The following is a 27,111-nucleotide window of genomic DNA, read 5'->3' on the forward strand; positions in this document are numbered from 1 at the left end:
AGATTTTCATCACAGAAACAGTTTGTGGACTGTGTCTTCAGCTGTGCACTGCAAGACCATAGGGTTTAGTAACTGTTCATCACTACCCAAACAAATCTCACATTAAATACAAAAAAATCTCAGAGCCTAACTTTAGACAGATTTTTCTGCACACAATTTAAAGTGTAGTTATCAGACTCTGTACTCTGATGCAAATCAACTAATAATCCAACATATGTATATCAAAGAAAACACAAAAAGCCCTAAACATGCTTGAGTGCTGTCTGTAAGAGAACAGTGTTTATTGCTTTCAGCTGTTTACAGGATTTCTTCCTCTGATTTTATAAAAAAAATACCTGCAGTTTCATAAAATGATCTAAAGCAGCAGGATCCATGTGAGTATCCCCACACTGAGGGAGTTGCCTGCATTTTTACATATCGCACAGCAGCACTAATTGATCAGTCAACACAAAATAAGACGAGTCAAGACCTTACAGGAAATCTTTCATTTCTACAACTCACAGCACGAATGATGGTGTTACTGTTAAATTTGTTACACAGTGACCGTTTTCAGACTAAATTAAGTTCAATGTCAGGATGTACAGCAGTGTTTTCGTTTGTGTCATTATTGTGTTCAGGGATGTGTACCATAACTATATCTGTCACTATCTATCTCCAGTTATCTTTATATATGGGCAGAATTTGTAGTGTTTTGAAAAACCCACAAAGATAGCATTTGTTTAACACCAGCACGTTTTATCAGTCCTCAGCAAAAGCCTTGAGTCAGTCCTCATTCTTTATATTTTGCTGCCAATGAGCCAGACTTTTTTTTTTGAAGTGGTCTTGGGGATTTTTTTCATGTTAAACCACTTAACACAGACTTATGAGTCATTCAAGCATTAAAAAAAACATCTAACTGAAGGGATGAATCAGTGTTGTGTCTACACTTTACAGACGACTTAGCAAAGAATCCATTTTAAATTGTATCTTTAGATATTTTGTTACTAGCTGCCTGTTACAAAAACACATAATGTCTAATCAGAAGTGTTCTCAGTGGAAGGGTGGCTGCTAAGAAGCCATTCTCAAGGAAGGGAAACAGGGAGAAAATGCTGAAGTATACCAAATTAGACCAGAACTGGTCTGAAAAACCATGGTAACAGGTCTGATTGAGTGATGAAATTTGACAGGTCTGGATCGGATTTTGGCCAATATGTACAGAGAACGTCAGAAGCAAGATACTACAGTGAATGTCTGTAGCTATCTGTAAAACACAGTGGAGACTGTCATGTTTACAGCTGCAGTAGGGGATCTAATAATGAGCACAGAAAAGTAAAGTCAGATTTTATTAAAATTTTTCATAAAAGCTTGTCTAAGAGAGTTCAGGCTGTGCTGAAGAATAAACGTGGTTATACCAAATATTGACTTTAAAGCTAATTAAAACTGTGCAAACAAAATGATGTACCTATTTCCCATTTTCTAAGCAAAATATGATAATATGACTGGTGGTTCAGGACTTTTGCACAGTACTCAGCTCTTTTTTCATTGGATATTTGACAATCAGATCCCCACATTTTCAAGTAATTATATCTCCAGGAAAAATGGGTTCTTACAGCCCATCCTGAGGGGTATGTGAATGAAGCACTCCGTCACATACCTTGACACGTGTGCAGGTGCCCTATGCGCGCATGGGCTGATGAACGTGATCACAGCCTTTATGTAAACTGAACTTTCCTCGTGGGAGTCACTGTAGTTCTTCTGTGGACTTTACAACTTCTTGACCTTCTCCTTCTCGTGAGTGAGTGTGGGAGTGCACATAAGAAATCTGAATTTGAACTGTACCTGTGCGAGCTCAGCAAATACACTATACCAAGCAATATATCACACAGTATTTCCATGTGAGGAAACAGCACAACTCATCCTGCCACCCTGATAACCATGTGAAAGAAGAGTCACAGCGCGTCTCCCAGGCTACTTGATGTACTCATTTGATTGGCACTGTATAATTTCGCTGCTCTCCCTGATAACATGCTGCTGCAGCCGTAGGAGGTGATCAGGAAAACAGTGGGAGGCGCTCACCAGAAAGAAGGAGGAAAAGAAAGTACAAGATATTTGGACGTTACAGTGTAGTGTTTACAAAGCGTCTGTAACAATGTGGAAAATGAGATATTTGTTATAATGATGGAAACAATTATTTTTGCAGCCCTCATCCCTTTAAGGTAAAAAAAATGTGTATTTGTTAAAACTTTGCAGTACGTGATCACCAGGGCTTATATTTGGATTCATTAGTGTCTGTGTACATCACATAAAGAACAAGATGCTCTCACATATTGCACCAAAATATAGAAGTAAGTGTGGGAAGCATCTTGTGGCTTGCAAGGTGTCTTAGAGCAGCAGCAGTGTTTCTGGGCAGACTGAAACAAAAAACACATTTTTTATTTTATTTTTTATTATATAACCCTGTTAAATGTAGTTTTTATGTATGTCTGCTTACATAATTTTTCAATTATGGGTGTAAAATTATCATTTCCCAGTGTCTTATCTTAGTATTACATAATAACGCAGTGATTCTGCTGGTTTGTGCACGTCTTACAATAGATTACATTGCTTCAGTCCTTCTATTATACAGCTAACAGCCATCGTCTCTCCTTTTTGTTCCCCTTGCTTTAGGAACTGCTCCCATGAGAAGGTGGTGTCTATGCTGCAGGGCAGCGGGGCAGTGCCCACTCTCGTGGTGGAGGAGGGTCCATCTGACTTTTCTTCAGACCAAACAGATGCAGATGAATCCTCTAGTCTGGCCCCCACCACATTACCACGCTCTAGGTTAGCACGCCAAACATCTCACACTAGACCTAGCCTGTGGCAGTGTATTATTTTGAATGAAGGAGAAGGATTAGTTCAGTAAGTAAGGAATGGAAAAATTAATGTTTGATTTCCTCCATATATGCTGTCCAGGTCTCCTGGTCTCAGTTCTCTGCAGTGGGTTGCAGAGATTCTTCCACCGAGCATCAAAGTTCACGGGCGGACTTTCAGCCAGCAGCTGGAGCACCTGCTGACCATCCAGGAGAGATACAGTGTCTGCAAAGCTTTAGAGACGTTCTTCCAGCACAGGTCAGTGAGCGAAGGGACGGGGAGCAGAGGGTTACAGGGTTACAGAGGAATCTGTTAGCAAAAGAAGACATGGATTATTGAGCAAATGAAGGGTTAGCAGCGGAAGCAGGAAGTTACAGCTTCCGTTAGGCTCTGATAATATTTCCCATATAGGATGAAGGGATCGAGAGAGACGGGATGATGAATTAGCTCAGCAGATGATGCAAACATGTGAGGCAGCAGGATTAAAATATCACTGTTACACCCAACAACATAAATCATACCATAAGTGACATCTTTGTTATCCTCCCACCCTTTTCATTGCTCTCTCCCGGCATCTCTTTCTCAGCTTTACATGGTACAAAGAATATAAAATAAACCCTTGCACTGAATGATAGTCAGCCATAAGCAAGAATTATATAAAGAAGACAGTGAGTGGATATGGAGCACGTGTGTTTGCAGGAACGTGGACACCCTGATCGTGGACGTGTTTCCAGTGTTGGACACTCCAGCCAAGCAGCTGATCTGGAAGTTCATCTATCAGCTGCTGACCTACGACGAACAGGAGCGCTGCCAGGGCAAGCTGTCTCGTTTCCTTGGCTACAAGAGCAACGGTGAGGCATGAAACAAACGAGAAGTTGAATTGGATTTTTATCGCGATGTACTCTGATCATTCCAGACTTTTGTTTATAAATCTGCTCTTTGAGGTTGTGCTTTATATAAATAGCAAAACAGAGCCAATCTGACCCTGTGTGTGTGTGTGTGTGTGTATACATGTGTGTGTTTTGCAGCATTATTAGAGCCTGACAACGGTCCAGAGCACCACCGGCGCAGCAGCTCCATGCGGGTGACGGGGTCGTCGTACCGCAACAACGTCCGAGAGAGGAGCTCCGATGACTGCATCATCGGGACTCACCTAGGAATGGGTACGCTTATGCATGGCAACGTCCCAGTGGGATAAACATGTTGAATAAGAGCCTGTTCTCCTTAAGCACAAAATCATTATAATTTCAGAAATTGTTCAGCTGGGTTTGATACAAAGGTTTTAAAAAGCCTTCGAGCTCCATCCTGCAACACATCTGCTACAATATAACCAATTCCAGCAATTTATCTTGTCGTCAGGCAACCTTTCTTTGATGTAAAAGCTTTAATAAGCCACTGTAGGCTACAGCGCAGAGACAGCTGGAAGACAAAGTTAGCAATTAAAGGTAGAGCCGGTGAACATTTAGCTGATGAAGATGAAGATTTTTTCCCTCGGGAGGCAAAAAAAGAGAGACTTGAGTGGGAACGTTGCTTCGTCACTGCTGGATGAACTGAAACGGTGTCGTAACAAGGTTGTTTGCCCCAGGTGACCAACACAGAATATTAATGTCGCTTTAACGAAATCTGTAAAGCAAGAGGGATTTAAATGGGGTTGTTATTGCTAATAAGCTATGTGCTTATTTAAATCTGCTTATAAGTAATTCAGTGTTCCCATCGTTATAACACAACACATACAAGAGAAATCAACGATGAGACAGTAAACGGGGATTCCTGATGAAGTTACTGTACTATTCACGCGCCGCTACCTAAATTCCCATTGATCCAAGTCTTATCAGAGATAAGTAATGAGGCTTTATTTGCAGTGGCCAAGTCCCAGGTGGGAATGTGTGTAAGTGTTTGAGCTCACGTAGGACTGCTACTAACAAAAACAAAAAAAGTCATCACCAGCTCATACATTACATCCATTTCTCAGCATCCGTTTGCTTTTGAAAACTTCCCCAAGCTCTCAGTTTGAAACAGTGTTTCCAGGCTGTTTCAGGCTTCAGGTACTTTACTTTTTCCCAGTTTTCCATTACCATCGCTAACCCCCGTTGCGGGACCTGAGCTTTTTTTGCTCCTTCTGCGCTGTTCTGCTCTGCTTCATCCGCTCTCCTCCCAGGCTGGAGGTGGATGGTGGATGAACACGTGTCACTGTTCATGCTTTATTGTGCTTTAGGAATTCATATCGATGAATCCGGGAGCCCGGAGGAGAGGCAGTCAGGAGATGGAACCTCCTTCCCCGAGTCCCCTGACCTCAATCATGTAGGTATACCCGCAGCTTTCCCGCGCCTAGCTCCTCAGCCACTGGCATTTATGGAACGCTAGCTATGTTCTCTGTGAAGGTCTGCTGATCATTACTATTACTTTGATAATTGGTCAGATGTGGGTCTGCAGCTTAACCGAAATAAAAAATAGTAATAAAACACTAATAAGCAGCAGACCTTCAAAGAAAATGTACCCAGCAATAATGTGCTAATGAGATGATCATGCCTTCATCTGTAGATGACAGGTGTGTATACGGAGCTGGAGAACGTGTACGCAGGAAAGAGTGTGCCTCCACTGCAGTGCGGCTCCTCACCAGAGCCCGAGAGCCCTCTCTCTCCCCTCACACTCCCCACCCTCACAGGTATTCTGGGTTCCTAAAAACTCAGCGCATCCACACGCTTTCAGATACATGCTTTCATCTTGCTGTTTTAAGCCACCAAGGTCCCATATTTGCATAATGAACAGATAAAATGACATGCATAGTGATAGAAGACGATCAATTTTGGGCCTTGGTGGCACGTGACTGATGCCATGTTTACATCATGATGAGATTTGGGGGGTTGTGGTGGACGATGTGTCCTTATAGGTGGCAAACAAGCAGAATTGCTGCTAAATGATGCTTTTCTTTGCCAGTCTGATGTGACCATGGCATGGCAACCACTCAAACACACAAGCTTTCAGTTTATTTATTTTTTTATTTTGCACTGGTTACCTCTCAGAAGAAATAATCCTCCTGGTGACTACGTGGTCTAGAATGTCAGATATTTACTATGAGGAATGATTCTCACGTCAAGGTGGCCTAAATATAAATCGAGGCCATCGTTTTTAATGTGCGTCTCTACAGGTAATCGTAAATCTGGCCTGTCCCTGTCTTGGAAGGAGCCTCTTCCCACTCCCGTGTATGAAATCCACCATCAAAGCAGCATAGACTCCAACCCTTATGTCAGTCTGGAGAGCCCCCCAGCCTCCCCTCATCACTCAGACAGCGGCCACAACGTGCTGACCCACCGCAAAAAACTGTTCACCTTCTCCCGGCCGCCACGCAGCCGAGACACAGACAAGTTCCTGGACTCCCTGAGCGAGCAGCTGGGCCACCGGGTCACTCTGGTGGATGACTTCGTGCCCGGGGAGAACGACTACGAGGAGGTGAGGAAGAAAAACAGGCCACGATCTTAGAGCGTTATAGTTTCTTAAGACTGATGGAATTGATTTTCAGTTATTCCACCACTGAGCTGCCAGCTGTGAGAGGCAGGACTATGCTACAAGTGTTTTACCTTTATTTGGAGCTTTTTGGAGCAGGGGCAGTTTTCATTTTTAGGCCTAAGAAAAAGTGGAACGCTCTCATTGTTGAGCCCTGTCGCTGTCATATTTCTGTTCATATTAAGAACCATATCTTTGTTTTTGTAGCTAAATATGTTTTCTTGGATTTTAAAGATTTCGTGTGCGAGCAAATTTCTGCTTTTAATGACCACACTAAAAATACAAGATGAACTTATTAAAGTCTGCTTTTGAACTCTCATTTGATGTTGTCAGAATCAACATAGTAGCAAAATATGTGCATCATCCGAGCTCTGTTCTTAATGTGTTCCTCACAAGTAATGATGCAAAACATCCAGTGACCAGCAGAACTTCTTTGCTGACCATTTATTCAGGGCTGATGTTCCCACATTCACTATTTAATAAATTATTTTATGAGCAACAAGTCAAGCTTTTTTGTTTTAATCAGCTAAAGGTTGCATATATGAGGCCTTATGCTGTACTATGCATATATGGCAGTCATGCTAATGATACATAATTCGTTGGACAAGGACAGAGTTTCTGTAGTTTTGTAGTGCAGTTCTGTAAACCACCACAGTGGATTTTAAATCAGATTTGTCTAACAATTTATGGACCTAACCTTAAGAGTTATGCAGTTATGCAGGATAAGCTAGCTTCAGTAATGTTTACATTCTACAAATATAAAATCTCCATGGATTAAACCTTAAACCTTCAGACTCTTATAGGTGCTAGTTCAGTGGGAGGAATAACTGGAAGCCGTGCCTGCAATTAACGTGCGTCATTCATCACAGGATTATTATTATTGTCTATATTTCACATTTAAAGCTGCTACATTCATTACTTTTAAATTAAAAATGAGTTTAAATTTCAATGCAGAGTGTGAGTAATGCTGTAATAAAAGCTAATGCTGGTCATACTTTCACTTTCACTGCCACAATATTGATTGGGCCAGACGGGAAAATGTCATCCCGTCTGACTCAGTTGCACAGAATGTACGCCGCTGCAGCGTGGAAGCTGTTAGACTGCCGTGATCTCGATTTATATATTTAGCATGATAAGGAGAAAATCTGTTGTTTGTGCATTTGCTCATTAATAAACAGTAAGCAAGTTGAACATTTAGAGAAGTATTAACGTTGTAGTGTTGCATGTTTACATTAGAGCACCTCTAATGTACGCTACAATGAACACTTGTGTCACACGAACAGATATATCAAGGTGGTTGTCATGGTTTCAGAAGAAGAGTTGTGCCTGTAAGTAAAACGATACTCAGTTATATCATAGAGTTTTATCTGCATATTTCTGTTTAGCAATCTGTATTTACAATAAGTACTGGGCTTTTTATAGCATTGTCATGGTTCTTTTTCATTCACATTATGTTATATTATAATATATTGTATTGTTTTTTTCATAGTTTTTATAGAGAGGTTTGGAGATATTTAAGTGCATGGGTTTTAAATTCTGTAGATCAGCACTTTGATTTGTTTTTTGTAGATATTTTCTATTCTAAAAGTCAAAAAGAGAAAAAAAAGCTGAATTTCTGAACTTACTATGAAGTGTGATTAATATATTTTGGGACTACACCTGTAAAATAAAATCTCCTTTTTAAACAAGCAAACATGAATTTGGCTAGTCAAGATTGCACCTTTGTGCACCTCTGCATTGATTTTAGTGAAGCTACCCTTTAACTTTATTTCTGGGGAAAAGATAAAGTTGCAGGGAGCCAGATCTGCATGGAGCTGAAGCAGAAGTTTGTGTGAACAGTCTGACCTTCCTGAGCAAGCTTGGACTTTATGTACTGAAAACTGCTTTTTGGTTCGCTGGTGGTAGCTGGACACCCACCTCTCACCAGCACAGATGGTTCAGGACATTAAAGCTGGGTCAGTCTGACACAGATGTCGTTTGTGGTCTAGATAGAAATTACAGATGAATGGGACGTAAAATAGCAGCACTATTGGAAGTAGTCCAGAGGTGCACAAGGACAAAACCTTTTTTTTAAATGTTGTCAGAGTTCCAAAACATTCTGATCGCACCCTGTGTCGCTTTTTCTGTTCAAATATAAACAGGCAGTGGAGTAAGTTTCAGTACAACAGTGCAAGCAAACGTCAAAGCCGTAATGAACCTAATAATAACCTAATTAGCTTGAATAGACTGGATTTTAAAACATAGAAGCCATTTACTAGAGCATGTGGAGGTGAAGGTGGTTCTCGGGTCTGATGGTGCACTCCTCCTCCCTCCAGATGAGCTTCCAGGAGGACCAGGAAATCGGCTTCATGCCTCGGCAGCTCAGCAGCGGCAGCAGTGAGGATCACAGCAGCAGCGACGAGGCCTCCTCTCCCTGCTACTCCTCTGGATCCGAACCGATCCCACCACCTCCCACCCAAAGCCCCCCGCCTCCTCCACCCTTGCAGGCTCTCATACCCCCTCCCATTCCGTTTACCGACCCTCTCCCACCAGTGCGCTTCTCGCCCGAGCACGTGCCCCGCAGCCGGATGCCCTTCCAACCGCACCACCCCATCATCCCTCCTCCTCCACCCCCTCCGAGGACCATCCTGTCCAGCCGCTCTCCCCTACACAAAAAGCACCCGAGCAGAGACGAAAATGAGAAGACTCTCCAGCGCTTCCAACCCACCACCCGCCTCGGCCACACAACCCTGACCTCCACCAAAACCTTGCGCTCCCGCCCCACCTACCTCCCACGACAGTTCAGCCAGCCCCAGCCTATCCGCCAGCCCTCCCCGCAGCCCTCCCCGCAGCTGCTGAGGCCGAGCCAACTCGTCCTGCAGAGGCACCACCAGCTCCACCACCAACACAGCTACCAGGGCCCACTGCCGCCGTCCCTCCAGGAGCACAGCCCATCCCAATGTCAGAGCCAGGGCCACGCGGGCTCCTCGCTGCTCTCGCAGCCTCCAACCTCTCACTCCACCCTCCCCAGTCACATAAAGACTTTGGAAACCACAAGGCAGGAACACCACACATCAAAACAGGTAACATCTGCATTCAGATTTTTTTTCTTGTTCTTTTGCTTGGTGGTTTGTTTGTTTTTGTCTTGTTACTTGAAGTACAAATAAGACGTCAGCACACACAGAAATAGAAAATGAAAACACAAAGAGGTTCACTCCATCAGTGCTGAAACCAAGAGCGCTTAGCAACAGAGGTGCAAACTAGCACTTAAACACTCTGGTGCTAAGCAACATTCTGCATCATTTGCCCCATTTTAACCTTTTAACATCGCTCATGTTTGCCAGCAGCCAGTTTCGGATTTGGAATGATGTACCGTCTGATCTATATGCAATTTAGTATCTATTTCACATCCCCAAATGTACCTTTTATGACAGAAGATCTATTAGGCCAAAATTCACTTAAGAGGCTTGATTTGAAAGCTAACGCCTTCAGTATGTTAAATGTAGCCCAACCTTGACTCTGTGTGGTTTGACCTGTGGGATGTCAGAGGTCAAGGAGAAATAAAAGGACTACACGAGCAGTCTGAGTCTGTATTCTTCCACCAAAACCCCAAATTCCCCCAATACTGTTTGTGAATTGAACATGATTCCAGATTTCTTCCATTTATTTTTTTTTATTTCAGTGCCATATAAGTGTAAAGATTCAGGATAAAGAATCTTTACACCATACTCTTCCAGTAATTCTGCTAACAAACAGACAAAAACACAGAGACAATAAACAACTCACATGATGACAATTCCACATCGTTACTCGAGAACATCATTCAGGCAGGCCATCAACTTCATCCCGATGGGTCACATGATCTCATTGCAACCCACAGTTCAGCTGATATTCTCCTATACACCTGAGTGGGAAATCTATTTATTTTATTTTAATCTTCTTTATCCTGTCCACAGTGTGCTGTAAGCCACTTTGCAACCCATCTCAACCCCAGTACTTCCTGCCATGCTGTTTCTGACTTAACTTCGTGCTCTGTCCCCGGTCTTGCTGTTGCTTTCAACGACAGAGCCATACCCTAAATAACTAATAATAACAGGAATAATCTCTTTGTCTACAACTGCTAGAGAGCATACAAGAAACTTGTGAGGTCCATGCGCACAGTGGGAATATGATTCAGTAGTGAGAACTGCTGTCTTTGTGCTGAACTAGAACACTATGGCTTAAGTGTTAAGTAACTGTTTTTCCATCTTCAAGGCTCCACCACCACCTCCTCCACCATTGCCTCCTCCTTGTGACCCACCTCCGCTGCCCAAGCCGGGCCAGCAAGCCTCAGACGCTAACCACATGAGTGTAAAGAGGCTCCGCTGGGAGCAGGTGGAGAACTCTGAGGGAACAATATGGGGTCAGGTGAGTGATGATCTCCAGTTATCTTGCATTACCCTGTGGTTAGAGGCTGTACTGATATATATATGTATGGCTCTGTCAGTAAAAAAAGAAAACAACATGTGAATCTTCCCACTCGGACTGTGAGTTTTCTCACTACTCCTACATATCTCCATCCATATTTGGAAAAACCTCCTTATGTGTCTCTGATGAGTCATCAAGGCAACAATGTTGTTTTTGTAAACAGAGGCTGTGCCAGACTTGATCTGCTTTTAGATGTTAAAATGTTGAGCCTTTTTGATCCCAGCATATAGTCCTATCAGACATGAATAAAATCTGAACACCATCCATAAAAGAAATAAATAAAAAAAGCTGATTTTTTACTGTGCCTTCGGAGAGTAGAGTGTGTCCTTGTCTGTGTTTAGCTCGGGGAGGATTCAGAGTATGACAAGCTCACCGACATGGTGAAGCACTTAGACCTGGACCTGCACTTTGGGACTCAACGCAGATCCAGTAAGTGATTGTGTAACTTTGTCACTTCTTCATCAATTCATACAAATCAAGTCATTTTAACCTCTTTGTGTCTAAAACGATACATTTGCATCGCATCTGAATATATGTGTGTCTTTATTGACATCGCCTGTTGTGTTTGTACCTTCACAGTTATGATGTTCTCCATTGGAGCTGCTTCATTCACCTGCACCTCAAATCCATTCTCCATACGGCACCATAGCCCCCTCTTGTTTTCTGTCATGATTCTCAGTAATAACACAGATCTGCCTATGTAAAAAACAAACCACACAACTTGCTGTTACTGATTAAAAATCATTTTTATTGGCCTCTAATGGCAGAGTGTGTTATTAACCCATCAACCCGCCACGTTCAGCCTCTGTGACTTAGCTTGCGTGTTGACCCCTGGTGCCAGGAGAACACATCCTTACACTGTTTGTTAAAATTATCAGTCTCTCCTCCAGAGCCAGCCTTCCAGCCAGAGAACTTAAAAAAGAAAGACGTGGTGGAGATTCTGTCTCATAAGAAAGCCTACAATGCCTGTGAGTACCACACAAACACGACACAAGGATGTGAGACTGAAGCAAAAATACCTTTTATAGTTACAGCTGGTTACAAAAACCTTGCACAAGTAGAAGACAAAGAACATCACTTAACGAAGGCCAAACATTTTCTGCGTCACTGATGTGGGAGAGGAATTATAGACACTATTTAGACAAGGTATCAAATCCACATTGTGCCCACAAAAAAACTGATTAACCTGATAAAAACATGTTAGCCTGAAGTAGTAACGCTGCATCGAAGGGCAGGGTTCAGGTGAGAGCGCACTCAGATATATATATGTTAGCTTAACAAGGTTAATGGAACAGAATCAAGAGTTGAAAATTACCACTGATTCTGCAGCAGTTAAATTTCTGCTACTACTTATTCAGCTTCCCATGTGTGCTCTGTGCTTTTGCAGCATTTCTCTACCTGCTGGTGTTTTCTTAAGTTGCATTTGACCTCTCAGGGCCACCGTAATGGATACAGATGTTTTCATTTTGTGTGCTATGTGAGAGCAAAAAATAATACACTGGTCAAATAAATTAAAAAAATACTGGATGATCAAAGTGAGTTAAACTTCAGGAATATCAGTTATAAACCATCGTAAATCTATTTCACCTCCCTTGGTTGGAATGAAGGTGAAAACAGGTGCACTGCAGAGGTAACAACGAGATAACCCACTTAAAGAAAATGCATTTAGCCACAGATCATTGCTCTCTCCTTATACCTTCTGACTGATTTTTCTCTAGGTTTGCTTTGTGCTAAATGGTTCCAACAGGTCGCTCATGTTTCATTCACCAGGAAAAAGAGTGAGTCTCTCCAAGAAGAAAAAGAAATCTATATTTATATTCTTCCTAGATCGTGGATCAGATTTGGCCAAATTTGATCAAAGAATTACAAAGAAATGCTACAACCTTGTCTTAGTCATCATACATCAGTGTAACAATGGAGGCCAGTGTAGCAATATAGCAAGACAATGAAAAGTCTAAAAATGATGCCTTGCTTCTCTGCAGTTATCCAGATTGGACTCTTTGGCACAGCAACTTCTGTCTTCTGTCACGGCACTGCTAATTCACTGTTAATTAGCGAGTTTATGATGTGACTCTGGGTTTCAGAGCTACATGTTACAGACACATGGTAATAAATGTGAGTGAAAGACAGGCAGATGAAGCGTTTGTCAGCAGAGCGGGAACACAGTGATCCTCTTTGGTACATAAATTCTGCACATTTCCCCCCGCCTACTCACCCTCCTCCTCCTCCCTGCAGCCATCCTCATCGCCCATCTGAAAATCTCCCCCAAAGAGCTGCGTCAGGTGTTGATGAACATGACCACCGACAGGCTGGAGCCGGCCCACATCAAGCAGCTGCTGCTGTACGCCCCAGACGAAGAAGAGGTGAAACAGTACGAACAGTTTGATCAGGACCCGGGCAAGCTGAGCGAGCCGGACCAGTTCATTTTCCAGGTGACCGTGGGGGAATAATATCAAATATAATCAAGGTTTTAAAGATTAAAACAAAGTGATTTAACATTGTCTGTGTTTCAGATGCTAATGGTGCCTGATTATAAGACTCGCCTGCGGAGCCTCTACTTTAAAACGACCCTACAGGAGAGGACGGAGGAGATGAAGATCGCGTACGATTACATCTACAAGGCTTCAGTGGAGCTGAGGAGCAGCAAGAAACTAGCCAAGATCCTGGAGGTAAGACTTTAGAGCAGTCGAAATGAAAACAAAGCCATCAGTGAATATCTGTGTTAGCAGTGAATACTTACGGCTTTACTTTCCCAACAGTTTGTTCTTGCAATGGGAAATTACCTGAACAACGGGCAGCCGAAGAGCAACAGGACGACCAGTTTTAAGATCAACTTCCTAACTGAGGTACAGCATGGATGTCTGTGCCTTCGACACGGTAAGCTCGAGTTCAGTGTTTAGTCGCTCATGCTCTTCTCCTTCTGTCTCTTAGCTAAGCACAACCAAAACAGTAGACGGGAAATCCACCTTTCTCCACATTTTGGCCAAGTCTTTGTGCCAACACTTCCCAGAGCTGCTCATCTTTCCCAGAGACCTCACAACAGTGCCTCTGGCAGCTAAAGGTACAATGCCCTTAGTTAATAGTTAATACACAGTAGAATCAGGTGTGCTTGTTTTGCATATTTTATGCTGATTGTTACAGTTTGATTTGCATATTTCCTTTGAGTTTCAATTAACCGCTATGGGTTTGTTACCTCATCTCCAATATTTTCCTGTGACAGTGAACCAGAGGGCCATTACAACAGAGCTGAGTGACCTTCACTCCACCGTGCAGGACATCAGGGCGGCCTGTCAGAAGATCCAGTCTACCCCTGACGACCACTTCACTTCAGTCATGAGTGTACGATAAAACCCATCCATTTTCAAGGCTGGAGCCTTTTCCAGCACACACAGTGTATACAATGGGTAGCTTGCATGTTATCACAAAGCTGAAACAGTAGGAACGACACTCAGATTAATGTCATAGGGAGAACATGCACACAAAGGCCCAGGTGGGCAGCAGGTTTGAACCCAGAGCACTTATGCTGTGAGGTGACAATGTTAACCACTGTTCCACCATGCACCCCTACAGTAAAATCTGTAAATAAATGAATGATGTTTACCAACGGTTAAGAGTTAAAGAGCCACTCTTGTGTCTTTGCAGTTTCAGCTTAGCAAAGGAATCACTTGGCTGGCCCTGTCCAGTTCTCATCGACTACAAGCACTCTGATGTTTACTACCATACAGGTTATAATATAAGTGTAAAAAAATATTATAAAAGCTCAGGAAAAACACAACAAAATCAGCTGTTTTTATTCTCTGGGTTCCATATTGTTGACACAAACGACACAATGACTTGCCCGCTTCGCACTGCTAAGCTAACCGTTTCACCATTTGCACCATTCATCAAGACCCCCTTTAATATTTGTAAACGTTTGTGCCCACAGACTTTCCTGGAGAACAGCCACCCTGCGATCCAGTCTCTGGAATCTTTGCAGACCAGAGCCATGGAGGAGTTCTCCAAGGTGGCCTCCTACTTTGGAGAGGACAGCAAGTCCTCCAGCACAGAGACCTTCTTTGGCATTTTTTCAGAGTTCGTATCCAAGTTTGAGGTGAGCTATTACTCCACCGTTCTATGTCAAGGTGTTGATAGAGTGAGCAAGGCTAAATTTGACTTGTTCCAGAAGGTGACAGGCATATTTTGGATATATTCAGCAGGCGTGTGACAGACTCAAACCTACTAAACAATGAGGCATTCAAACAGTGCTCTCACACAGACCGGCTGCCTGCAGCTATAAACTGATTAGGCTGCAAAGGGGTGCTGTCTATGGAATAAATGAATGTGCTCTAAATCTGGAAATAATGGGGTAAAAATGAGTATAAATCAGAGGAGATTATGGTTTTTCTCTTGCAGAGAGCTCTCAGTGAGATCCAGACTCCGGAAAACCCCAGAAGCCCCAGACTGTCTTCCCCTTTGGCCTGGTAGAAGCAAGAAATGCGGGCAGATGTCGGGCCAAACCGAAAAGGCCGGCTGGCTCAGTTTTCACTCTGCTCTCCGTAACCAAAGTGCCAAGCTCACACGCAGACACTCAAACCAACGGGAACAGAGACCACGTCATCTATAGCAAACACAATGGAAATGCGCTGTATCTGTATGTAGATAAACCACAAGTTAACGAGTGCCCCGTGTGCAGCAGTGCTATTACTTCAGGTGCTGGTAGAGCAGGACTATTCAGGTGTCCACAGATCAATAGGAACTCCACAGCACGCACGCAATACTCCCGCCAGTTATTAACGTTATTTACATCTCTTTTTAATGCGCATTAATTGGTAAATTTGTAAAGATTGTTAGAAGGAAGCCTTTTAAGGACCTCGATTGTGATGCTGCATTAAAGTGAGGTTTAAGCAATGACAACAACTGGTATGACTATTTACATGTTTATTATACGACTATATAAAGTTTATATTTTCTATCAGATCATATTTGAAAATTGTAAAGACGAAGCATAAATGTAGGCTGATGACAGTTATCTGGACTCAAGATGACTGACAGGTGTAGTTCAGTGTTAGTGTTTGATGGTGCGCTCACTGCCTCCCATACAGCAGGATACATTTTAAACATTCAGAAATTGTAGACGGTAGGAGTTTTTAAACAATTTATGTCCAAATTGTGAATCTAGAACATAAATTGTATGACTTGTAGTCATATTTATTTCCTTTACTGTGAATTTAAATGACATCTATGATGAAAATCCTATTTTTTTTCTCTTCTGATAGAGGCGAGTTAAAGTCACACACACCCAGCTCTGGTCCTAAAGTGTTGAGGATCTGATGTCTATGGAAGCAAAGCAAGGGGCTAAAAAATTTAAGTGTTATTAATATTTTAATTTTTCTTCTTCTTATTATTATTATTATTATTATTATTATTATTATTATTATTAAATATGTTAAAATAACTCAAACCAAATGTCAAAATTCATCTTGCAGTAAAGAAAAAAATTTGTCATTTGAACAAACAAACAAACAGATGTGAAGAGAATTCTTTGGCCTGCATCCTTTAAGGTTACATTGTTACTTATGTCACTCAAGTGTAAAAACTCTACCATGACAGCTCGCAATCAATTTTTCGCCTTTGAATTGTTGCGTTGAAGACTTGGATGGAAATAAAACGGCAGTAAGATGGAGTCTGTCTGCTATCAGTTTGCGATTGAAGGGGGTCAAGCTGGCAATCACATGAAATCTGTTGATGTCCAAATTCACATAAAACAAAAATTAACTACTTGTATTCCCAGTCCAGCCAGAAGCCCATAAATTCCTCCACCACTGGTGACGTAGTTGCTGCAGGTTGGTGATTTAACTGCAAATCAAATAGGTGCTGGGCAACCTTACAAGAAGATAAACAGAATACAACCAATTGGCAAACAGTTGAGTCGAGTTCCCTACTGCAAAGAGACACCTCACAGATGAGTTGTGCACACTGGCATAGACTGACTCAGAGTCAGTGTAACGTGCAATCTGTCTGCGTTTATAAATTAGATGCAGACTGCAATTGCTTGGAGACATGTTGCCTCACACCAGGCAACCAGTCTCCAAACAATTGCAGTCTCCTTGTGACTCCTCAGCAGCTGGTCACTGCAACTTACAATCCATTGCTACATGGGAAACAAAATGTTATCGCAATTCAGTACAATCACCGGGCAATTACCAGTTTTTTTTCTAGTCGCAAGAATTATCGTCTCATTTTTACTCTAGTGTGACTAAGTCATTAGTATATCTAATACAAAATGCACAGATTATCTAAATGAATTTAAAAGATTCTAAAGCAACGACTAAAAATGTGATATTTAAATTTCAATAATAGGGATTATGCTGTGATTACGATCATTTATTCAGTTGGTCAATGACACATTAGTCACTGAGCTGGGTGATCATGGCTGATTTCTCTTGAGTGGGGATGACATACGTCACTCCATGTCTCCACGCAGTACACCTGGACTCACCATCAGAAAACACATCACCGTCCAAATGCAGCCCGTTTGCAGCCGAACTAAAGCCTGTGAACATCCGCTCGGATTCATCCAGCATCGCTGCTGTTCTCCCTGTGAGGACTCGGTGGAATCCACATTCATTTGCACATTTGTTTTGAGTGTTCCGAGTGATGTTTTGCAAACAATGCTGCACCTTTTACGGCCCGCCATCTGCACATCGTCAAATTCTGTAGTTTCAGAGCATGTGGGTGATTAGTGTCCTTTTTGTTGTTGGCTGTACTCAAAGGTGAAAGCCAGCTTCATTGTGAAGCGTGAGCTGTTTGCTTCTGGCAGAGAGGACGGCTAATGGTTGTGCACTTTGTCGAGCCTTTCTAGTGTTCTGAACGCATCTCTGCTCCAACAAGTGGGCGGCCTCTGGATGAATGCGCGTCAAAGGGATGTGCGGGGAGGAAAAACACACTGTAAATGGACATTTCCTGCTTTTCTGGTTGTCATGGTGATGTCATGACTCCTCTACAGTACAGTGTACCTGTAGCTGTGTTGTATTTCTGTTTATGAACTATTGAAATTGTAAATTCATTGTTTTTTGCTATGCACTGCTCATCATTTCTTTCTTTTTTCTTTCTTTTTAAAAAAAATTGTATTCCCCTGTCCTCCAAGTCCCAGTTCATTTTCTTATTCAAGAGTGTCACCAGGAAATTACCGTTTTATTTATTCTTAATGCATAGCTTTAGTCAGGCTCACGAGGTGACTGTGACCTTGTAAAAAAAATAAATATAAATAAAAAATACACTCCTAGCTGCTACAGGTGTAGTAACGGTGTTTCTCGTCCCCGTCATTTGCATGTCGGTGCAGTTAATGTATAAAAGATGTGCAGCTGGTAGCATTTACCCTCCCTGGATATTTAGGTTTAAATACACTTCAGTTAGTCTAGTTAGGTTAACTTATTGGTTCTCTTTTATAACTGTTTTATATGTTTTCATGAAAAGTTGCTCATGTTTTGTGATCATTTTACCTTTCTGTTTGCTTTCAGATGGAGGATATGTTTAAAATGTTTTAAATAATAAAAAAAAATGCCTGAAAGTAACGCTGTTTGATTTACCTGTGCATTCAGGTGATAGGTTTAGAGTGTGACCCACGTGTTGAACGCCCATTATTGTCAGCTGATAGCAGATATACAAGTATCAACATAAATCAGTCCATGTGCAAAATTCTGCTGTAAAAGGAAGAAAGCATATCAAGTATCATAAATCGATCTGCTGATAGCTGTGTTACTGTGGCCGTGATAAAACACAGAGCTCCACCAGCAGCAGCACCTGACGTGACTGTGGAAACCCTCTCCACTCTTCCTCCAGACTTTAGTCAATTTAAAATGTACTTTCATCTGAAAAGGGAACAACTTAGCGACAGTTTGGTTGTGTTAGCCCACGTAAAACACTTCATCTGCTTCGTTTTTGGTGGCTTGATATTAGGAACGTGACAGCAGCGTGATGGAGGCTCTTGATGCACTTACACCAGCTTTAATCCACTCCTCGTGAAGCTCTCCCAAGTTCTTCAATCGACTTTTTCCAACAATCCTCTCAGGGCTGCAGTCATCCCTGTTGCTTGTGCACCTTTTCCCCTTCCAGTCTTTCCATTAATATCCTCTGTGGCAGCACTCTGAAGAGTCAGGCTTCTGTGGCTTACCCTCCTCGTGGAAAGTGCAGATGGTCGTCATCTAAACAGCTCAGTCTACAGTCAACTGAACTATTTTACTGACCCAAATAATCTTATTTCAGTTTAACCTGATTGTTTTAGCATACTTGCATATAGCCCTTCAGTGGCAACAGAAAAAAAAATGTTTATAGGTAACATTTTAATGCATTTTTTTAAAAAGCTTTTTAATCAGTGACATTAGCAATTTGTTCCCCTTTTTAAAATCATATTATAGGAATATTTTAACCCTCATTCTTTAAGGCTGTTACAGGAGAAGAGTCGAGGCACAAGACAATCAACCTGGAGCAGATTTAAATAGTTTCTTCATATAGTTTATTTTCTTTGGAAAGGAAAGCATTCATATTACATGTTTTTTCCCATATTTAAGCTCACCAGACAGCATACATATAAAACTATGGAACTTAAAAATGCAGCATCATTATCATCATTTCTAGTTTAATGGCATTTGTTTGTTCTCTCAATGCACAAGGATAAGGCAGCAAGGTACAAGAGCGCAGAGAGAGAGAAAGGAGGGGATCGTAATGCTTTGATTGTCTCTGAAAAACACAACTCGACTTCTTTTCAGGGCAACTGCAGCATCCAAGACTTTCTCACCTGGTACCATGTTGGGTCAGCTCTCTAGAAACCAAAATCTGCATTTATCATAGGCCAAAAAATAATAATAACAATAAAGCAAAGTTTACACAGAAAATACAACAAAGCCATTTAAAATAAAAAAAAACACAAAAACAGACCTGGCAAAAATCTAACACCACATCACTACTGAGATATCACAGCACCGTGTTCACTCAGCTCAGTGGGAAAGACAGAGAGAGGGAAGAAAACCAAGCCCTCTATAACAGAGTTCACTAGAAAACCACTCAATGAGTCTGGCCTGCGCTCAAGTGCAAAATCAGCTCTTTATGCATCTTTCTGCTCAGGGTGATGTTTCACTACATTTGCTCACGCTCAGCCCCGCTGTGTGTAATGCCCTGGCGAACGCCGGAGAGCACACTAAGATAGACTGGAGAAACAGAAAGGCAAAAAATACTGACTGCATTCAGGCTGGGAGGGTCAGGTCGACCCCTGCTACGTCTGCTTAGAAAACCCAAAACACATTTAAATACACAACTTCTGCAGAACAATGCAGAAGCGCACAGTTTCTTATCGGACACGGCCTGAAACATACCCGCTACCGACACAGCTTCTTAGAAATACTGTAGTACTAGAAGGGAATACCTCCCGTCCCCCATACAGTAAATGCGTATTTCATAGTTCTGGGAGGAACCAATAAGGCATGGTGCATATTTAAAGACTGCATTAAAGATGTCAAGCCACTAGGGAATGTATTTTTGTTTTAAATTGGTAAATAAATACAGGCAGGAGGAAAAAGAAATAAAAGTGGGGAGAAAAGGGTAAGTTAAGTGTTTGAGACGACTGGAAACCTGCAGTCACAGCTACACTTCAACTGTTTTGGTTTCTAGTCCATCCACCTTTTAAAAATACAACTTATTTATTTCTTGATCTAAGGCCATGTTCAACACTGAAAAATACACACAGGAAAACCCCACCTCACACCAAATACACCACCCCACCGTGCTCTTTTATATTGCTGTAACACAGTCTCTAACAGCAGTGCTGGTCCAACATCTGCCCTTCGTTTCTGCTACGCTCTTCTTTGACGATTGTCTGGAGCTTGATCTGCAGGGAGTGCGGTGTAAAGACAGAGGGGCCGTTACATGTCGCAGGGTGAAGGCTTTGTATCACCAGTCTCCCTGCAAAAATCACATCTGGCAACATCATGGAGGTCGAGAAGACTGTCGGGAAGCGAGTGCCGATGGCCGCTGAGACACACGAACTGCACTAAACAACAGTAGAAATAGTGGAAAACACCAATCGCATGTGGACGCTACCTCTGTTGTCAGACTAAGAAACCAAAAATTTGGCATTTACATGACTATCACTGCTTCTAGATTTCCTAGCACAACATTTTCACACACGAATTAAATTAAAAACAGAATGAAGCAAAGGAGCTGGGGGTTGCAAAGTGGCTTGCAGATGAGATCCTTTAGCTGATGTGAGCTGTGATCAGCTCAGTTCTGTTAATTTATAGTGATGTTTTACCCTTTTTAGCTTAAAGATGTGTTATATAATCAATAACTATACTGACTAAGCTGTAGTTATGACTTTTATAAAAGTGAAGACAACCAGTAGTAATGCGCTAGCTTACCCCCTATAATAATGTGATGTTAAAGTGTGTGTGTAGTAGTTGGTATAAATACTAATAGAGCTCGCATATAATAAACTAGCATGTCAAAGGTTAATCATGTGACTGGAGAAATGTTTTATGTATTTTGCTGACAGGAAGCTGTTTGACCTCCATGATGGCCGCCATTAGTTTGTTGTCCTTCATGACCAGGCACAGAGGGAGAGGGTCATCTTTTATATACGAGGGCTGCAGATATGGGCTGGAGAGGAGACTAAAGGAGGTGTGAGAGGAGGCGCCTCCTTATAGGACAGTGCTCTCGCTCTCCAGGTCACAGTCTTTAGGAAGAGGCGGCGAGGAGGAGGAGGAGAAGGCGGTGGCAGTCGGCAGCTGCTGGTCTACTGCCGTGAAGTCGGGGACCAAAGCTCGACTCAAACCTTTGAAATTAATCACCGGATCTACAAAGCGGGACAGATGATGGAGGACAGATTAGTTGCGGTGAGGAAACATGTAAGCTTAGTCACAATAGCAAATAATCTTTAGATAAAAGGAGATGCATGTGGTAACAGCTGAAACAGATAGCTCCACTTACTGTTTATGTTAGCAAGGGACTGCAAATGTGTTTCCCATGCACATAGGAATTCATATAAAACTCTACATAAACACCCCAAAAAGATAAATGCCCACAGGACAAACAGCAGCCATAATGGCAAACACGTGCCCGACGTATGAAAACACTTAAAGCTGCAGCAGAGCAGTCAAACTGTGTCATATTTTCCGTAGATTAAAACTAAACTGCAGCAGAGGTTTGGCAAGTGAGGAGTTCTCCAGCCAGTAGGTGGCGCTGTGCAACAGAGACTGAGGAGCAGCAGTGCAACAAAGCAGTGGAAGCAGAGAGAAAATGTAAAGTCTGGAAAGATGTTTCTGTTTCATTTTAGCTGGAAAACTCTTATTTGCATTTGTATGCAATTAATAAAAGTAGGGCATTACAGTGTTTGAGGGTGGATGGAGGGGTGGACATGATTCTGAATACTGGAAACACAAACATGCATGTTAGAGATGCACATGCGTTAAAAAAAAAAAAAAAAAAAAAAAAAAAAGGGGGAACCAGCTTTAAAACTCCACAACACGGATCACTTCATATTTCTGAAAATCTGAACGGAGTTTCCCGGACAGTGAAGGGTTTGAAAGCCTTCGCCTAAGAGCTGATCAGAGTTTCAAACCCTTTTGTTTGTAATTACACAGTGACAGATGAAAATGACTCGTGGGCAATAACAGCTCTGATGCCAGACTGCCGCATTACCCGTAGTGAGACATCCACTTCTGGAAACATGTTTTTGAGAAGCAGTGGAAGATAAAGTGAACAGTTTAATCGAGTCCATCAGTGTGAAGCTGTCAGGTGTCTTTCCGTGTTAATGGAAAAAACACAACATTTTTAAAGCTCGTGCACAAACATAAGCCAAAAAATTTGGTGGAAAGATTTTAATGATTCGTGTTTCACCTTCAGGTATTTCTTTATATATTGGAGTAGCTAGCAAAGTCTGTATGGTACAGAAGAAGAGGACATTTAACCAATCCAACCTGCGGGAGGTGCTTAGAAAACGTGGGGTGAAATGTGTCTCAATGACTCGAATGAATGGCCCGCTGTAAGTTGGTAAAGATCAGTGAGGCTATATTCCCTCTATACTTTGCAACTCAACTGATGAATTGAAGTTTGAGTGTTTAAAAACACAACATTTTCTTTTTTTTTTAAAGATCTCAAGAGGAACAAATATTATCTGCTGATTTCTTCCTCATCATTTGACTGGACGCAGCAAGTGCAACCGTATCAAATATCTGCTTTTCACATCAGAAGTGGGTTTCTCACTAAAATCCATCACGCATCATGGGACAGTCGTGCATCAAAGCTGGTTTAAAAAAAAGATGTGAAAGAGCCGGCAGGCTGTGATGATGATATATATTTAAAAGAAAAAAAAAAAGAGTGCTACTGCAAGTGTCAATTATCAACAAACCTCACAAGTGTGTCTTTAACCTGCAGAGGTATTACAGTGAAGAGTGTTAGAATTACAGTACATTAGTATTAGGTTAGTAATGACACTATTACACACACTTCACATAAGAAACGGTACCCACCCATCATCTTGGTGCAGATCCCGTTGGTCTCATTGGTCACTGTGGTGGGTTGGGGCGGCGGGGGGATGCTGGGTCTGTTCCGTGGTTTGGGGACAGGCCGTGGCCGGGGAAGCGAGCCCGACTGGTAGGGAGATGGAGATGGGGATGGAGGGGTAACTGCATCCTGGCTGTTAGTGCAGGGTGGAGGGGTGTCTGGAGGGGTTGGGGTTCCTGGGGGTGAGGGGTCGGCGCTGTGCTGGTCCCCGCTGGGCTGGCCGAGGGATGCGGGCTGCACAGAGGGATTGGCCTGCGTCGGAGGTTCTGGAGGCGGATGGCTCGGCGCCTGGATCGGGGGCTGGTTACTCGAATGGCGCCGATGTGTGGCACTTGGATGTGAGGTGGGGGAGGTTACAGAGGTGGACGAGTGGCTAGACAGGGGTCTGGGGGTGGAACTGAAAGTCTGGGAGGAGCCAGAGGATGAGGCGTAGTTTACAGAATTACAGGGCTGACTGGGTGGAGGGTTTGTGGGTTTGGGAGGAGCAGGAGCCTGCTTCTTGGTACCTGGAAGCAAAAGGTAAACTGCCATTATTGGGGGGAAACATAAATAAAAGTCCAAAAGTATACATACTATATCCATCTGTATAAGAAAATCTAGGCCCCAGTCCCACAGGCTTAGACACCTTCTGCCAACCACAGGTCATGAGGGAAAGACGTGCATTCCCTGATCGATTGTGAGTAGCTGCTGGAACCTGAAGTGGCCCATTAGAGGAACTGTAATTTTTTGGGACTTGGGTACTGGCTTAATTTTTCACTAGCCGTCAATCTCATACCATCTCCAAGAGCCATGCAAACAGTGATGGTCTCACCTTAAAGTCTGTTTGCATGGGTCTGGCTATTCAGAGGGAGGAATTATGGGAATTCAACCCATGCAGAAGCTGTACCGATGTCCTAAACATATTTAGATCTTTATTTAATTAGTATTTCTAAGCAATGAATGACTAATATTTTGCACCACTTCAGGGTGTAGACTCTTACCTCTGCGCATCATATGTGGACTGGGCCCCATGGATCCAGCCCCAGGGGTTCCAGTGCCCAGCTGGCCAGCAGCCTGGCTGCCTCCTCCAGAGCCATTCCTCTGGAGAGCAGGGGTTGGGGTGGATGTAGAGTCACGTAGCTTTGGGCTGCTTAAGAGAAAGAACACACACACCAAAAAAAAAAAAAAAAAGCTTTAAACCATCAAGTTGGTTGAAACTGAGTAGCACATATGCAACAGCATCCAGCCTTGAATGTTTTTAAGAGCTATTAAAGTAGATCCAGATTTATTTTAGTAGTAGCAAACCCCTCTCCTGTGCTGCATAGTATGTGCCACAAATATAATCTGGGAGGCTCATCTAAATTTGCTTTCCCAGTGGAGTCTGTAGAGCCAAAAACGCTGAACTGAATAGTGTCATCTGTCTGAAAATGAATGTTGTCTTTTCAGCAACTAAATCAAAGACACTCGTTCAGTCTTTGCATAACAGGCGCCAATGTCCAGGCTTTTCAAAGCAGTTTGAGCCAGTTAGTGCGAGTTTCCTGCTGATTCTAGTGATTTGGGGAGGAAAGCAGAGGGATGGGAAGTCAAGAGGCCCTCAGAGCGACTGTTGGTGGAATGACAGAGGCCATTGTTGTGCCATTTCAGTGGGCTGACTTCAGAGTCGTCTGCATAGCTGCAACTGGTGGTGGCGTAAGAAAACTTGTGGTTTTGTTAGAGAAACCACCAGCTGAACTACGGTGACCAAGAGAAGAGCTGGTGTCTGTGAGATGCCAGTGAGCCATGCATTAATAAACCTCTCCACTTTATGCAACTAATCAGACTGACGTTGTGTGTTTACCGACAATTCACTAATGTCTTCCTGCAGTTTGAACTCTGAAAACATAAAAGCATGCATGTGTGCTTGTAAGGCATGCTACGTTTTTGCCACCAGCAGCAGAGATGCAGGGAAACACCTCTTACCTGAGCTCCTCTGTGTGCTGGGCTAGAAGCTGCTGAGCAGCTGCAAGAGCAGCAAGACCCTGTGCCAAACTTTGCTGGAAAGGATCAGACCCTGAACCCCCAGGTGAAGCTTGTGACTGGGGCTCAGCCGAGGCCTGGGGAACCTGCCCGGCCCCGTGTCCCTGTCCCTGAGCCTCCACGGGGGGTAAAGGAGGCTGGAAAGCAGGTGAAGTGTGCTGCTTTCTACCTAAAGTGTTACTGCCTCTACGAAGGGTGTGGTCCGAGTGCTTGTTAGTGGTACTACACAGGGATAGCAGGGAGACGGTGAAGGAGAGAAACAAAAACCACCAAAAGAGATTCATGATTAGGGCAGAATCACCACGGCATAACGAGAAAAGTGACCGGATTATTTACACCAACATTATCTAGAAGCATAAGAAAGCAGCTGGATTAAAAGGCACAAATTAATCAGAGTGATCAGTGAGCAACTTCTGGAGGATTACTTGTCTTTGCGCCCTGTGTCGTTCTCTGGTCCCACCATGCTGCCAGGTCTCTTCCTTTCAATGGTGCCAGAGTCATAATCTAAGTGATTGTTGTGGTTGGATGCAGGTGTGGGCATCACAAACATGCCAGAAACATTGAACTCCACGTCTATAAAAACACAGTTAAGAAAAACAGGTTAAACTGTGTAAAGAAAGAGTGCAGGTGGGTGTTATAGCGCCCCCTTTTGGTTAAATAAACAGCAAAAGAACAATTTAACGTAAATTTAACGTTATTCACTGTAATGCACAGAAAGTTCAATCAATCCACGTTTGCATTCTTTACTTTAGGCTAGCTGTGACCTGTGATAGAGGGAGAACCTAACTGAACAAGACCATGGAGGTCTCGGGTCATTATCCAAGCTTGTTAGACTGAAACACAGAAAACAAGCCGAAAACACTCATTTTTATGTGCAAGAAGAAGCAGATGTTGCCAGATGACAGATGTTGACTTTGTTTATTCTGACACAAACATTAGCCTATTATTCAGTTTATACTAGGCTGGAACGTGCCAAAAACCCTTCACAAGCTGCTCGAAAACACATAATTCAAATGTAACTGAACAGAATTAAGAATCAAAGATTTGCCTGAAAGTGTTTGTCTAAAGACTGTGAAAGGAGTTTCCACAAACAGAGTCAGCAATTTACCAAAGTCCTTATTATTGTGAGGTGATAGCTCCCACTGTCTCATCATCCCTCTCTGTATGTGCACCAGAGATGCTCAATTATGGCAACACTAGTAATATATCATCTCTGCCTAAGATACAGGCCCTCAACAGAGACTAAAAGAGAGGCTTTAACCTGCCTGTGCAACCCAAGACAAATATGCAGCTGTCTCAGAACTTTACTTACATCCAACATGGGTATAAATGTTATGGTAATTTCTGGCTTTTCATGATTTTGTTGAACAGTTTTTTTCCAGGGTGCAATGATTGCACAGCATCCATCCTTAATGACTTTATAAAACAAGAACTGGGTGCTCAAGTCTTTGGGATATTCTCGAATCCACCAAAAGCACCTGGTCGAGGTGTGACTCTCTACGGGAGAGTACACCAAATATTAGTGGGGGCCTGTGTTTATTTAACCCAGTATGCAAACTATTGACTCTGTTACATATTAACAGTAAGAGGGAGTTTTACTTTCATTTATTTCTTCAGTTCACTGGATATGGTGAGTGTTTAAAGCAACTTCTATGTATATGACATTCAATAAAAGACATCTTCCAGCCAGCCTCTAAAGTACAAAAAACTGTTTGACCTTGGTCATCTTATCTCAGTCCCCATTCACTCCTGATTATCGGCCTTGCAAGGCAATCAATATCAGCTGCCTTCACCATGACTCCC

The 27,111-nt window shown here is 42.6% G+C and overlaps 2 protein-coding genes across 13 annotated transcripts in view; one reads left to right on the forward strand and one right to left on the reverse strand.

Moving 5' to 3' along the window:
- grid2ipb (glutamate receptor, ionotropic, delta 2 (Grid2) interacting protein, b) overlaps positions 1-18,319 on the forward strand; it is a 41,888-nt gene extending 23,569 nt beyond the window's left edge. For 2 of the 5 annotated variants that reach the window (XM_039615965.1, XM_031748791.2), the window contains 19 exons: positions 2,647-2,799; positions 2,932-3,087; positions 3,529-3,680; positions 3,858-3,992; positions 5,045-5,130; positions 5,371-5,494; positions 5,978-6,279; positions 7,617-7,661; positions 8,649-9,395; positions 10,567-10,719; positions 11,121-11,208; positions 11,658-11,747; positions 13,015-13,211; positions 13,293-13,448; positions 13,539-13,625; positions 13,711-13,840; positions 14,000-14,118; positions 14,705-14,869; positions 15,172-18,319. In XM_039615965.1, coding sequence (XP_039471899.1) covers positions 2,647-2,799; positions 2,932-3,087; positions 3,529-3,680; positions 3,858-3,992; positions 5,045-5,130; positions 5,371-5,494; positions 5,978-6,279; positions 7,617-7,661; positions 8,649-9,395; positions 10,567-10,719; positions 11,121-11,208; positions 11,658-11,747; positions 13,015-13,211; positions 13,293-13,448; positions 13,539-13,625; positions 13,711-13,840; positions 14,000-14,118; positions 14,705-14,869; positions 15,172-15,243 — 3,157 coding nt within the window. In that variant the 3' untranslated portion in view covers positions 15,244-18,319. The remainder of the gene's footprint in view (positions 1-2,646; positions 2,800-2,931; positions 3,088-3,528; positions 3,681-3,857; positions 3,993-5,044; positions 5,131-5,370; positions 5,495-5,977; positions 6,280-7,616; positions 7,662-8,648; positions 9,396-10,566; positions 10,720-11,120; positions 11,209-11,657; positions 11,748-13,014; positions 13,212-13,292; positions 13,449-13,538; positions 13,626-13,710; positions 13,841-13,999; positions 14,119-14,704; positions 14,870-15,171) is intronic. The other 3 variants (XM_031748792.2, XM_039615966.1, XM_031748794.2) reach the window with 3 other exon arrangements.
- A 931-nt stretch (positions 18,320-19,250) lies between these two features.
- Positions 19,251-27,111, reverse strand: part of arhgap17a (Rho GTPase activating protein 17a) — a 33,400-nt gene continuing 25,539 nt past the window's right edge. For 2 of the 8 annotated variants that reach the window (XM_031748898.2, XM_031748896.2), the window contains 5 exons: positions 25,734-25,881; positions 25,252-25,530; positions 24,294-24,439; positions 23,280-23,819; positions 19,251-21,604 (listed from right to left, as the gene is read on the reverse strand). In XM_031748898.2, the coding sequence (XP_031604758.1) occupies positions 21,450-21,604; positions 23,280-23,819; positions 24,294-24,439; positions 25,252-25,530; positions 25,734-25,881 (1,268 nt within the window). In that variant the 3' untranslated portion in view covers positions 19,251-21,449. Of the gene's footprint in view, positions 21,605-23,158; positions 23,179-23,279; positions 23,820-24,293; positions 24,443-25,251; positions 25,531-25,733; positions 25,882-27,111 lie in introns of all 8 variants that reach the window. The other 6 variants (XM_031748897.2, XM_031748895.2, XM_031748902.2 and 3 more) reach the window with 4 other exon arrangements.

The sequence above is a fragment of the Oreochromis aureus genome, linkage group 8 (genome assembly GCF_013358895.1).
Source record: "Oreochromis aureus strain Israel breed Guangdong linkage group 8, ZZ_aureus, whole genome shotgun sequence".
NCBI classification, from domain to species: domain Eukaryota; kingdom Metazoa; phylum Chordata; class Actinopteri; order Cichliformes; family Cichlidae; genus Oreochromis; species Oreochromis aureus.